We start from the raw sequence: 13,546 nt of genomic DNA, 5'->3' as shown, positions 1-13,546 counted from the left end.
AGCTGCTCTCTTGCACCTAGACATCTCCACTTCACAATAACAGCACTTAGAGATGACCGGGACAGCTCTATCAAGGCAGACATTTGATGAACTGACTGGTTGCATAGGTGGCATCCTATGACAGTGCCACGTTGAAAGTCACTGAGCTCTTCAGTACGACCCATTCATTCTACTGCTCATGTCCGACTATGGAGATTGTATGGCTGTATTCTTGATTTTAACCACCTGTTAGCAATGTGTGTGGCTGAAATAGGCAAATATTCATTAGGGGGGGGGGGGGTATCCACATACTACCATGTAGTGTACACTACTCCTTTCAGAACATATGGCTTATAGTGCTATATCCTACAGTTTTTAATGTTTAGTACCTTCATACATTTCGCTGTTCAGGCTTCATTCTTGATGTTTTATCATGATTTTAAAACAAAGTTTTGTTTATTAGTTCTATCAAAACTAACAAAAGAACTTTTGCCGTTAGCAATCAAGGACTTTATCAACGTAATCATTTACCCCCTGGGTATTACGTAACAACCATTGGGCTTTGATTCTATTCTTTATTAAAAGATGCAATAAAAGCAATCAATCACTGTTTTTTCTGAGTAAGTGAGCATTAGCATTGTGAAATATTTATGGTGGGGACGTCACCAGCAATAAGAGCGAGATGGGAGCACCCTGCATGGAAGAAGAGGGGCCTTCTTACCAGAGTCCAGGCCCCCCTACTAGTGCCCCCACAGCAAGCGCTAGCTCAGTGTCGCACTTTGTTGCATGTTATATACACAAGCTCGGATTGATCACTGTGGGCCTTATTTAGCATTCATGACAAATCCTGCTAAAAGGTGCAAACGCAAACCATGGGTGCAAATGAGACGTGCAGCTTTATATGAACACTGCGATTGAGAGTTGAGCTTGGACATACACCATCAACTCTATCTCTGCCCTGCGGTACAATATGGTTTTACCAAGTTGAATCTTCTAGTTGGATTTACTCCTAACTGTGGATCATGCCCAGCGAATGTACATAATGGGTAATGTTATTGCTCCATAGCAATTTTTTATTACAAAACTTAAGATTTATCTGGCAACATGGAATAAACAGATCATTTAGCCAGTCTCACCTTTTATAGGTACAAGAGTGGTATTCTACTTAGTCCTGCGCTTATCACGTCATTATAATCAGAGAGAACCATCTATATCTGTCACAGATACGCACAAATTCACAGAGAAGATAATTTGATATATTGTTTAAAAGGTGTATTCCTCCCATTTATTAGGCGAGTGTAAAGCTAGGTACACACTATAGGGTTTTTGTCAAATAATCGGCTCAACCAGCCGACATACGACCGCTCGTTCAAAAGTCGGGTCAGTGTGTGTAGTGACACGATGGTCGAAAGTCTGACCAAATGGACGATTGTCACCTCATTTGGTTGGTTGTACCGTTTAATATTTTCGTTCCAATCTCCTTTCCGTTGTGTAGTGTCTATAAATTTCCGACCGATCCACGACAATCCTTCGATACTTCCTCGACCTGGGGGACGTGTGTATGTAAATTTGTGATGCCTGTACCAGTCCCACGTGGTGCGGTATCCGCACATCACTGACTTGTGTTTTGTATAGATGTATATTGCACCTATCTGGCTGCAGACCATTACACTTGTGTAAAGCACGTGTGTTATTACCCGTTGCATCTATGTTGGGAACCTATTCATATTTACCCTTTATAAACTTACACTTTTATAAACTATTAAACTTATAAAGTCATATTAACCTTTATTAACTAATATTTCTAAAATACCCAGAATAAACCACACAGTGTTCATGCAACAGTTTTATTGCAGGACAAAGTACAAAAATTTTATTGTAGAATATGACAAGTGAAAAAAATAGTATTACACTTTAGAGGTGCTACTGGTTTGTGGCAGAACAGTTCTAAACATCATATATATATTTCAACAAAAGTATTCAAGGTTTTTAATTTTTTTTCTTGATGTTGGTTATATTTCCTTTCATTTCTTTAAAATAATCCTGGAGCTTTAGAACTTTTTTTTCCTCCCTCAGAACTTTCATCGGATAGGACGATGGTATCTAGGAAACAAGAAAATAAAAACTGTTTACCATTAAACTTCTGTATCTGTAATAAAGTTAATAAAAGTCTTAATACAACACCAGAAATGGTCTCATTTTCTCACCTTGCACACTGCTCGAGATCAGTTTATGTTGTGGTCCCTCTGGCACAATCACAAGAATAGCAGGCTTAACCTCCATAGATTCTGGAAACAGGAGCCATTTTGGTTATTATAACAGTACAGGTATGTGCCCAGAGCATTTAGTTGTCTACACATGAAATAGCTTTGTGTACAACTTCTTTCATATCTTCATATTCATCATCAATGTTTTCTTGTTTGATAACAGGTGTTACACTAGTGGTATCAGTGGTATCTACACAGGCCTTCTCACGGTTAATTCTTCGTTCTGAGTAAAAAAAACATCTATGTTACAAATCAGGCGTTTGCATTGCTTCATGTGAAACTAGAATGGAATACATAGGGGGGTATTCAATTGTTCCTCCGGGCGCCGCCGGAACAAACGCGTTAAAACTATTACCGTTTATACGGTAATATTGCGCGTAATTACCGTTCATACGGTAATTTACTCGCTCAATTTCAGCTCGCTGCGAGCTGAAGTTGAGCGAATAATTACCGTATAAACGGTAATAGTTTTAACGCGCTCGTTCCGGCGGCGCCCGGAGGAACAATTGAATACTCCCCATAAATTCCTTCAAACAGGTACACTACACGTGCTACTCACTTTTTTTTAATCTTTCTACGAATTCGCTCCAGTCTCCTTTCCGCTTTATTTTTAAGGTCCGACCACCTCTTGTGGGCTTGGAATTTATTTCTTTTCTTTCCAAGTTTTTCCTTCAGTAATCGCAGCAGTTTTTGCATTATCACTTCCTTTCTATTAACTTTTCTGTACTTTCTCTTTTAACAGTCGTACTGGTCCAGTAACTTTTACCATCATCTCCATCTCTATTGGGCTTATTGACTTTGCTCTTTAAACTGCAGTAAATTTTATTTCTTCATCTTCTTGAATATCTCCAACCCCACCTTAACTTCTCCAAAATTTTTAGAACCTTCCAGCACCATCTCTGACTCTGTCTCCATAGCTGCAACCCCCCACTGACACCTTCTCCTCACCCGCCATCTTCTCACGTTCCTCGGCGCCAGACAGGCTCCTCTGTAATTTTATACACTCAGACATGGGCGTTCGTTTCTGCTGTGGACCAATCTGCGATGATGCCCACAGAGAATGGAGCATTGTGGACGATGCCTATTCGTGTATAATAACCTTGTGTATGGAGATTTTTTGCTATAACTTTAACCCGTACGGGACCATTACATACGAAAGGATTTTACGATTGTTATTAGCTGTACATTCGTTCGCATATAAGGTAAGTTCTGATAGGTGAATACATGTGTACTTGCATTGCTTTATTGTACACCACAGATGTAAAATTATTGTAGCCAAACAGAACAAAATGGCTTAAAAAAAAAAAAAAAATGACCTAATGAAGGATTTCATTGAAATCTGCATGGCTCACCCATGTTTATGGAAAGCCAAATCTAAGGATTATGCAAACAGAATAATGCATAACGTGGCGATGCAAGAGCTGGTAAAAGCATATTTGTCATATCACCCTGGAGCAACTGTGGAATAGGCAAAAAGCAAGATCTTAGGACTGTGTATAAAAAAATTTTTTTTTAATAAAGTTGATGCCGCCAATAAATCAGGAGCTGAAGACGTGTATGTGCCAAAGCTATGATACTTTGATCGGTTACACTTTGTGAGGGACCAAGAAACACCACGTATGTCCACTAGCAGCATGCCCACAGACAGCAGTTCATCCACAGAGGTAGAGCAAGCATATGATATACCTGCAAGCGGCACACTAAGTACAGTACATTATGATGTTGTTATGTAACAGGTTTATTCATGTTAAAAGAATCAACAAAAACAATGAAAATACATAAACAAGTATATAAACACTTGTCATAAGCAATCATTGTACCATGGCACGACACCATCCCCGTTGAAATACGTAAGGTATGCTTCCCCATTTAATTTTGCCAATGTACTACTATTTCTAGAGTGTCCACACTCTAGTGGTGTCAAGCCCACTACCTCCATGTCCTCTGCATTAGTGTCCACATTTACTTGAGTGGTACGTCGGCTGTTGCTTTTACGCCGCAGAAAGTTATGCAGAACACAACAGGCCATTGCTACTTTGTCCAAACGCAGGTTTATGGCAGAATGAAAAACTCAGAACCTGTTACTTAGAATCCCAAAGGCATTTTCAACTACACGCCGAGCACGTGACAGTCTGTAATTAAATATACGCCTTTCAATGGTTAGATTTCTTTGTGGGTACAGTTTTAATACATTGTTGTGCAATGCAAAGGCGTCATCTGCCACAAACACAAAGTTTAGTCCATATTTTGTGCAACTCCGAGATGGAATGTTACGGGCATTGTTTTGTAGTTTATGGAAGGTAGTATGCTCCAATGCACCTCCATCTGAAACTCTTCCATTTTTCCAATGTCCACAAATAAGAATTCATAGTTCGCATCCACTATGTCCATTAAAATAATGCTAACAAATCCTTTATAATTGAAGTAGAAAGATCCACTGTTTGATGGTGGCATAATTGTGACATGTTTGCCATAAATGGCACCACCGCAATTTGGAAGATTCCATAGCCTCTCAAAGTCTTCCGCTATCATTTTCTAGTCTTCCTCTGTCGATGGAAACTGAAACATGAAGACGTTTTAATAGGTTACATTTGAACATGCATGCAATTGCATACACATTTTATTTTGCTATTTTTCAGCCTGCACTCGTGTCTGATGGCCTCTTGCTGGATGCTGCAGGCCATGAAGCTACAACAATATAATAGCACTGCACGTGAAAGCCGGCTTACTGCTGATAGCCAGGACGTGACCTAAGCTGGTACACTAGCAAAAAACATTCAGAAGCGAAAGAGATATAGAATAAGGGAAATACAAGAAAGTGATGCACTAACAGAAAAGATGCTTGATTGCGCTAACACTTTGAAGACAAAAAGAAAGGAACAGGACACATTTGATTTCTTGGGAGCGACAATAGCTAGCAAAATGAGAAGTAGTAGCAAGCGCACACAAGATGCGACCTCATCTGTAGGGCAACCGCTGAAGATTTGTGGTCGGACAGTTATTTTCCCCATCTAACCGCAGACACAAATCATACACATTTCACACAGCACAGATGCAGCATGCTACCATGGGCGGACAAAGCGTAATGTCTCATCCGTGTATGACATCCACACCAATAGCATCAGGAAGGATGCCACATTACGCTGGGGACACATCTAGAATGAACACAAGCAAAATTTTGCACTACCAACAACTAAAAACTGTTGCTCTGGTACAAATAATTATTACATTGCACTTTACAAGTTAAATGTATTTAAATTTTATGTATGGTAATAAACCTCTATTTTTTATTTTATTTTTTTAATGAATACTATTGCTTTTTACCAACCTTCATATACTGATCACAGAGAACTTTGATGATAGCATCACAGGTGTCTGGTATTATCATACCAAGAGCTTGAGGTGAAATAGCTGTGCTGTATTTCAGATCTGCCAGTGTCCTCCGTTGCCAAAAATCTTAGCGTTGCCACCAGTCTTTGCTCTGGCGGTATGGGTCTCCTGAAATGGGTGTTCTCTCTGGGTGAGAGGGGTTACTAGTTGGAGCAGTTCCTGAAAAGTAGTATCATTCATACAAAGAAAATTCTTAACGTCATTCGGGTTGTTGTCCCGTATCTCCTGTAGCAGGGGCATGAGAGAGAACGTGTCTCTCCTCAATCTTGGCTCCAACAAGATCCATTCTTTCTCCTTATTTCACTTTGGTTCCGTACCTGCAGTCTTCTTGCCACAGCAAGCAGGAAAAGTGCAGTTGCTTTTTCTTCTTCTACTGTATCCATTGTAGGTTATAAAATAAGAATGAATGAAGAGACAGTGTTGCCTTCTCTTTTTATGCGGGTTTGGGTGTTAACTATAGTGCCCTGCAAATGTTGCTTCAGTGTGTACGAAATTAAAATTATTGCTCACAACAACATGGCTGTAAAAAGTGGCTAAGGGGACGTCCGCTCTTCCCTTTATCATCCTAAACAAGGCTAGTGTGTATGCAGTCCATGGACCGAGCGATCGGACCATTGATCAGTATAAAAAGTTGGTGGAAAATTCTGTAGTGTGTACCCAGCTTTAGGCATTTCTCATTGTTTGGTCACCTGTTGATACCCAGGCCTGATTCATCAAGGAACGCAGAGGCAGCACAATTCGCTTTTCTTTTTATAATTGGGCAGAAATTGCACGCAGGTACGCCTGTATTCAGCAAGAGCATCTCAAGAAATGGACAGATGTGAGTGGGCTCTAGCTTGGCCCCCCCTAATGTATATTTACTACATGCATACGCCCTCTCCTTCCCCAGAAGTGTCAAGTGCATTCAAAGATTAATAGCCTACACTTGAGATCTCTGGCGTATAGTCTGTTTCTGGGCTTGTACAGAGCCATTTTATGCAAAATACGGCACGTATCAGCATTTACGTTCCTTAATTAATCAGGCTCACAGGGAGCAGTATAAATTTAAATCTAGTAATCTTTTTTTGGGTTCATAGTGACTTGCACTATAGAGAATAAAATAAAAATACATATCACATATTAACAACATTTTGGATGAAAGGGACATCTCTCTCTTAAATAGGTGAGAGCAAAACTGCACATCTGAATCTGAGCACTTTATTTTGCATTACACAATATATATTATCTATTTTTGGTCCCTTTGCACCATATTGTCTCTTTCAAATGAATTAAGAAACGCTGGCAATAAGTACAAGTGAGTATCATCACAGTCGCCCGCCCCATCACTGGGAGCTACAGTTCTTCTGATTGGTTCAAACAAACACCGCACTGTCCTGTACAATCGTGCTCTCGTCCAGTCACTAGCTGAGAGAGCACTGTGAAGTAACCATCGCGCGGGAGCAGCCAAACCTTGTACAACCGCACAAGGGAGATGAAGACTTAAAACGGGTAAATTCTTAAACAAAAGAACACAGAAAATCAGCTTATTTCTGCCCATATACAGAGCCACAGGCATCTTGAGATGCCTTCGTCTCTGCATTGGCAGTATGTGTGTCTAGTTACAGTCAACAGCGCGTATTTGCACCTGTGATTCTGCAAGTCTGCACGAGCCGCATACACGTGAGCAGACCTTTAGTGCACTGGACCCGAGCATGCACACCCCCTCTCCATCCCCCATCCCCCATCCCACCTCTCCAGGAACAGGCAGACGTAAGTGCAGAATCACACAAGTCTCCATATGCTTGCGCCCACTTCCTAGGCATACGCAGAGCGACTTCACGCAGGAGCCGCCACACAAACTGGCGCACATACCGCTCAGCATTCTGTCTAGAGGTTTACACTGAAATTAATAACAGTATAAATCGGCAATGTCACAAACACATGCTTTCATTAAACAAAATTAGACCATGACAATATATCCATTTTCTAGAGGTACAACATTAACAATTAATTACTTTTTAAACACAAGAAAGAGGGCGTAGGCAAGGAGAATTAAAGGACAAATACCCCCAGAATGTGCCATCTGTACATAGTGACTACAATAAGTAGGAGACTACAAGCCAACCACACTGATCTAAGAAGTTTGAGGCTTCTGTGCACTGTACACTCCCCATGAACAGCTTATTAAAACAATGTTAAACCTACCCAGGCACTATTATTACATTTAATGAGCGACAAACACTTCAGCTGACACAGGTAAACTACTTAGCTCAGTAATACACACATTTGATATACTTATTCCCAATAGTGTTGACTAGGGCTTAAAAAAAAAAAAAGTTTCAAACACAGGATGACTTGTACCCTCAATCTCACTTAAATATCAATACCTACTATATATAATTTGTGTATAAGTAATTGGTTCAAAGGAGGCTACTAGCATTTTATATACACTTTACTCTTAAAGCCTTATGTAAATTCACTTCGAACAGCTTCTGTACTTATCACTAATGCAGTTATTGTCCTATCCTTTATCTACTCACTATCACTGATTGTATCGCCTGAGCTACCTCATTAAGTCCTAATGTACAGAACAAGTAGTAAATTATTAATAAAACACTAGAGGAGTTTAGCTACTTTGTGTGAGGAGAGTGAGAGGGTTCTGTTTGGTTCATTAGTTCACAGATGAAAGTGCCTCAATTAGAGATTAGTTAGCCTTAGCCTTAATGCTACCTGTGTTATTTTATCACAGAGGAAGGAAACTGCAGTATATTGGGCAAAACACAACCTTGTCACACATACATAAAGACGTATATTTCATAGATACGAGCGTTCTATAGCACGTGCATATGTTACGACTGGTAAATATTCCCAAGTTATGTTGTGTTTTCAGAAGTGCCTAAAACCTAATGTGAAACTTTTTCAGCTGTGTCCTTGTAACAAATATGCATCAACTCATTCAAACATACATACGTATAAAATGTGAATTTAGGCTAAATCTGTGTTTTTTTTTATGCATGTACGAAAGTGACAGATTTTCAGTAGCTTTTGTATCGTCTTTGTGTTAACAGATTATCGCTTTAAACAGGAATGAGTTCAAGAGAAGTGTGAAACAGAATGTTGCGAGGTAGTGAACGATAGCCAACCATACACCACTTTGTCCATCCGCTATTTAATCAAAGGCTCTCAAATGTCAGATTAAATTTGCATTTATAACCCCGCCTCCTCAGAGCATGGATTGGACTGTGCAAGTTACATTCACAGGACGGGATTAAACTGCAAGCTTAACAACTGAGGCAAGAGCTGGCTCGGCAACCAGGGAGAAGTTTTAAAAAACAATTGTTGCATAAACTCTGTACCCCGAGTTGACATTCTGCAATGAGAAAAAAAAGCCATGGATTCTTCTTTACTTTTGTAATAGGGCGAATCAAAGAAGAACTCAACTTCTGAATATCACAGGTCATTATAGCAGATACAGGAAAGAATTGGGTCAGAGATATAAACTAGGACAGCCCAACATGTGTTACCATTAAAATACCATTAGACCCTAAAATATTATTTATATTTGGCCTCGTAACACCAGAGCAGTTAAGGATTTGTCAGCAAACACATTTTACTAACACCAAAAAGATCTGGCACATTGACATGGACACAATATAAAAAACACATTGGCTGGCAATAATCAAAGCGAGTCTTTCCAAGTCAAACAAACCAGCGCTAGGTGTCCTCAGCGCACTGGATAACACCAGTGGGCGATGTACTCACCCTGCATTGTTGCTGACGGCTGTGATTCCTTTAACACCAGTTTTAAGGAGCCCACCTATAAGATTCTCTGGAATTCCACACAGACCAAACCCTAGGACAGAAGAAACACGGCTATCAGATGCGGCTATCAGATGCGGCTATCAGATGCATTCATCCTGCTCATTTTATTACAGCATATTTCATAAACTTCTTTGATTCAAGGATAACCTGTATATAAGTCTTGCTAAATGAAGACCATGGATCCCACTTACATCTTTAGAAGGATTTCTCTAGATATTGTGTACTTCAGAGAAAGGAACGGCTGTAGTAATTTGTTCTGTCCTCTACATAAAAGCCCAGTGGCAGCATACATATATCCTGGTAACTGAGGCAGAACTAGCGAGCTGTGGGCCCCCGGGGCAGGGAAGCGGGAACCAGGGCCCACAGTTCGCTAGTTCCCCGTGCAGCAGCCCCATTATCTACATGGGCCCCGATGCACCCATGGTAGGTCCGCCAATGCTTGTTATACAACTAGAATGCTCCTGAATTATATACATGTGTGTGTGGCTGGATCACTTCTAAATAATTTATTGCATCACTTTGTATAGTTTCTGAGGTGTATGTCTGATGCAGTAAGCATTTATTTGAGGAGTCTATTGTGTAGCTTTGAGAGGAAGTCCTCATTAAGTCTATTCATGTGAGTAACCAACATGTCCTATTTAGTCTAAATGCACCACAGTAGGTCGTTACTGTTGTTCCCGAGTGTCCTTCTGTCCAGAATGTTAGAACCTGTCGGAACATTGTAAACAGTACCTGGTGTAGGATGTCACAGATAAGTGTAATTTTGTTAAGTATAAACAAAATTTAAATCCATGTTTGGGGAAACATATTGCATCCCGATACTAAAAATAACTCAAGACTTCTTGGGGCCACCAAAGAGTTCAGGGGGCCGGCTTACCCCCTGCTGAGCTGTGTCCAAAACTGTATAAAACAGCACTGGTTTGTACTGAAATTTATCATTATAGTTCCATCTGACTTTCTGATCACTGGTACCTTCAACCAGTGTGAACTGTTCTTATCAGGGCACTTGAGCTAAATAAACATCACTTGCTTCAAGACCTGCTTGGCAACTTCTTCCCTGCTGTAATTTCCTGTGACCTACAGATTAGACCCAAATCTAATCCGTATCCGGCTGTTCTGAGGTTTGGACCCAGCTTTCTGGTGCCACCACTCTGCCCGCTACCCAGCAGCTCTGGCTAGTGGGATAGGCCAGGGGGGATCCATCCACAGCAACCCTGATCTATAGGAAGAGGTCAGGGGGAGCTAGCAAGGGGGTACACTAGCAGCAACAGTCACCCAGAAGAAACGCAGTTCTGGATGCTGTGAAGGAGTCCAGTAGTGGCAGCAGCTTAAACCCCTTCTACTGTGGTTAGAGGGTGCAATTGGGATAAAGAAAGGGAACGGTGGCAAAGTAAGCTCAGCCGGTTCCCAGCAAAAACAGACAGGGTGGAAAAGGCAGTCCATCCTGTCACAGAGATATATATATATATATATATATATATATATATATATATATATATATATATATATATATACACACACACACACACACACACACACACTGATTTTTTTATGTCAGAAACTGGTACACTGCAGTTTCAATAAGTAGTTAATGTATTAGCAGATTTGTTCGGATAAGTACTGCGTATAAGAAGTGGGTGAAAAATGCATCAGGCTAGATTGGTCATTATATTAATCTGTCCAGTTTCAAACGGGCCCTAAAAACCCACCTTTTTCTTAAAGCCTTTCTGTCTCCCACTTAACTTCCTACCTTATCTTCTGCCTCTGTCCCCCTACTCTCCCTCTCTCCCCTGCATCTCTGTCTGTCCACCCCTCCCCTAAGATTGTACGCTCCTCTGAGCAGGGCCATCTCTCCTCCTGTTTCCACCACTTCTAACTCTGCTCTCCAGCTACTTAGCCCTCCTCCTCGAGGGTCCTCCACCCCACGTCCACTCTCGCTCCCTCCTCCCCCCTGGGGGTCTCCCTGTCTTCCGCGCCCTCCTTCTTGGGCCCCGTCGTTTGCGGATCCTCCCTCCCCCTTCCACGCCCTCTCTAGCTGTGCATTGAGCTTACTGAGTTGCTGTGTTTACTGTACTGTGCTGTCTCCCATTGTATTGTAATTTTGTTTGTCTCTGTACGGCGCTGGGGATGCCTTGTGGCGCCTTATAAATAAATATTAATAATAATAATAATAATATTATAAGTGTGATGAATACTTCACACTGTTTGTTCCAGAAAAAAATTAAATGATAAGCAGCAATGGGCAGTTTAAAACAATTCCTAGCCCAATTCCTAGTAAATGTATAGGGAACCTCGTGCCTCATGTGCTTCATTGATGTCACAAGTAACAATGGCTGAATCTACTGTATGCAGCGAGGGGTCACTGACACCTGTGCTGCTGAGCAAGCATAAGATTGGAAAGTGGCACAGAACAAAACTTTGAAAACTCGGGTTTTATGCCAACAGTCATTTGTTATGTCTAGTGATGCCTGCCACAATTCTCAGAAAGGACTTTTAGGAACAAACTTTATATATTAACATTGGACTACACTTTTACAAACAAAGGTCTTTTTTTTTTTAACCCAAGAGGAACGTTCACAGAAAAAGCAAGGTTCAATACAAGTTTTGTTAAGTAATCCGTACAAATCAAACAAGTTCACATGATCACCGGGCAACTGAATAAACAGATTAAACATTTGTTGGCATTGTCCGTAAAACACTGCCATACAGACGCCAACTGAACCCAGAAAATATCAAAAAATAAAATAAAAAAAAAACACAATGATATTTACCACCAACTAGTAGCGTTGACCCATTAGGGATGTCTTTCACTGCTTCCACCGGATCACCATAAAATTTAGCATTGTGAGAAGTGGATGTAGAAAAATAACAACCGCAGCCCTGCAATAATAAAGTCAGTTAAATTTAAAGTAATTAGTTTAGCACAGAGAAAATTAAAAATATTATTTAACAGACATTCAACATTAGACTGCTGACCTTACAAATGCAAGATGGGAAAAAAAAAAAAAAGGATTTACAGTTTATTAAGACCAAACACTGTGTTTCTATGTTTTTAAGAATGCATGGAATGTGTGTATATCAGAGACAAGGCTGTTGGTGTTACAATCACCGTTTAAGGTGACCTTGCATGAGGCCATTTCAAGCAGAAACAATAAAACTCAAAGTGACTACAATAATTACTGTGTCAGCCACTTGTCACTACTTGTAGTCATTGGGCTATGACAAGGAAGTTTCCACCAGTCCATGCAGCTCTCTGACTTGGAGCTACTGGTCCCTGAGCCTCTCTGACGTCAAGGTCACAGTCAGTGCCTCTGTCATACAAGACACCATAATACAGTATAACATAGAGGGCGCCAGTATGCACAGAGCTGCACAATGCATACAAACGAAAGGATTATTATGCCAGCATGCTGCACTATATACATATAAGGTACAACATTATCATGCTGCACTATATACATATAAGGTACAACATTATCATGCTGCACTATATACATATAAGGTACAACATTATCATGCTGCACTATATACATATAAGGCATAACATTATTTTATTTTACACCAGCAAGCACAGTGAAGCTGCATAGGATACAGAGGACTGCACTCCTATCACTAGGCCAGCAATCCCAGCAGCACTGAGCGGAGCCCATGCCAAGAAAAGTGTAAACAGCCTGCAAGGAGATGGGCACTGCTCCCTGGCAGCAGCTGGCATACCTTGCTCTGTACAATCCACGTTGCACTTGCACCCACTCTCCTGTCCCACTTGGGCTGCAGGCTGAGGCTTCTTCTGAGAGCAGGGAGATATTTACACGCAGACATCCTCCAACACTAGCGGGGCTGCAGCTGCCTCAACAGTGAAGTCAAATGAGGAGAGGCCGTGGCTGAGATCGGGGAGGAGGGAGAGGAGATCTGCTGTGACGTATAGGAGTGCCAGGGGGAGGGGACGTGCCACATGAATGGCAGCTCTAGTCTGCTAAGAGGAATGCCAGGTGACTATATATATGAATGCTCTGTAAATTCTTACACTTCTGAATTATATCTTCCACACACTTATTGCTTAGATATTTAGTCATGTTTACATGTGGATTGACATGCAATTACTATGGAAT

General features: G+C 40.9%; 1 protein-coding gene across 1 annotated transcript in view; it reads right to left on the bottom strand.

Moving 5' to 3' along the window:
* Window positions 1-13,256, bottom strand: part of OXCT1 (3-oxoacid CoA-transferase 1) — a 95,083-nt gene extending 81,827 nt beyond the window's left edge. Inside the window, exons 1-3 of the mRNA XM_075184094.1 lie at window positions 13,152-13,256; window positions 12,209-12,317; window positions 9,378-9,468 (exon numbers count right to left, since the gene is read on the bottom strand). Coding sequence (XP_075040195.1) covers window positions 9,378-9,468; window positions 12,209-12,317; window positions 13,152-13,256 — 305 coding nt within the window. The remainder of the gene's footprint in view (window positions 1-9,377; window positions 9,469-12,208; window positions 12,318-13,151) is intronic.
* Between the last annotated feature and the right edge of the window lie 290 nt (window positions 13,257-13,546).

This window comes from Mixophyes fleayi, chromosome 1 (assembly GCF_038048845.1).
Source record: "Mixophyes fleayi isolate aMixFle1 chromosome 1, aMixFle1.hap1, whole genome shotgun sequence".
In the NCBI taxonomy this organism is placed as follows: Eukaryota; Metazoa; Chordata; class Amphibia; order Anura; family Limnodynastidae; genus Mixophyes; species Mixophyes fleayi.
Note: the sequence above shows the minus strand (reverse complement) of the source record. Positions and strands in the feature narration are given on the sequence as shown.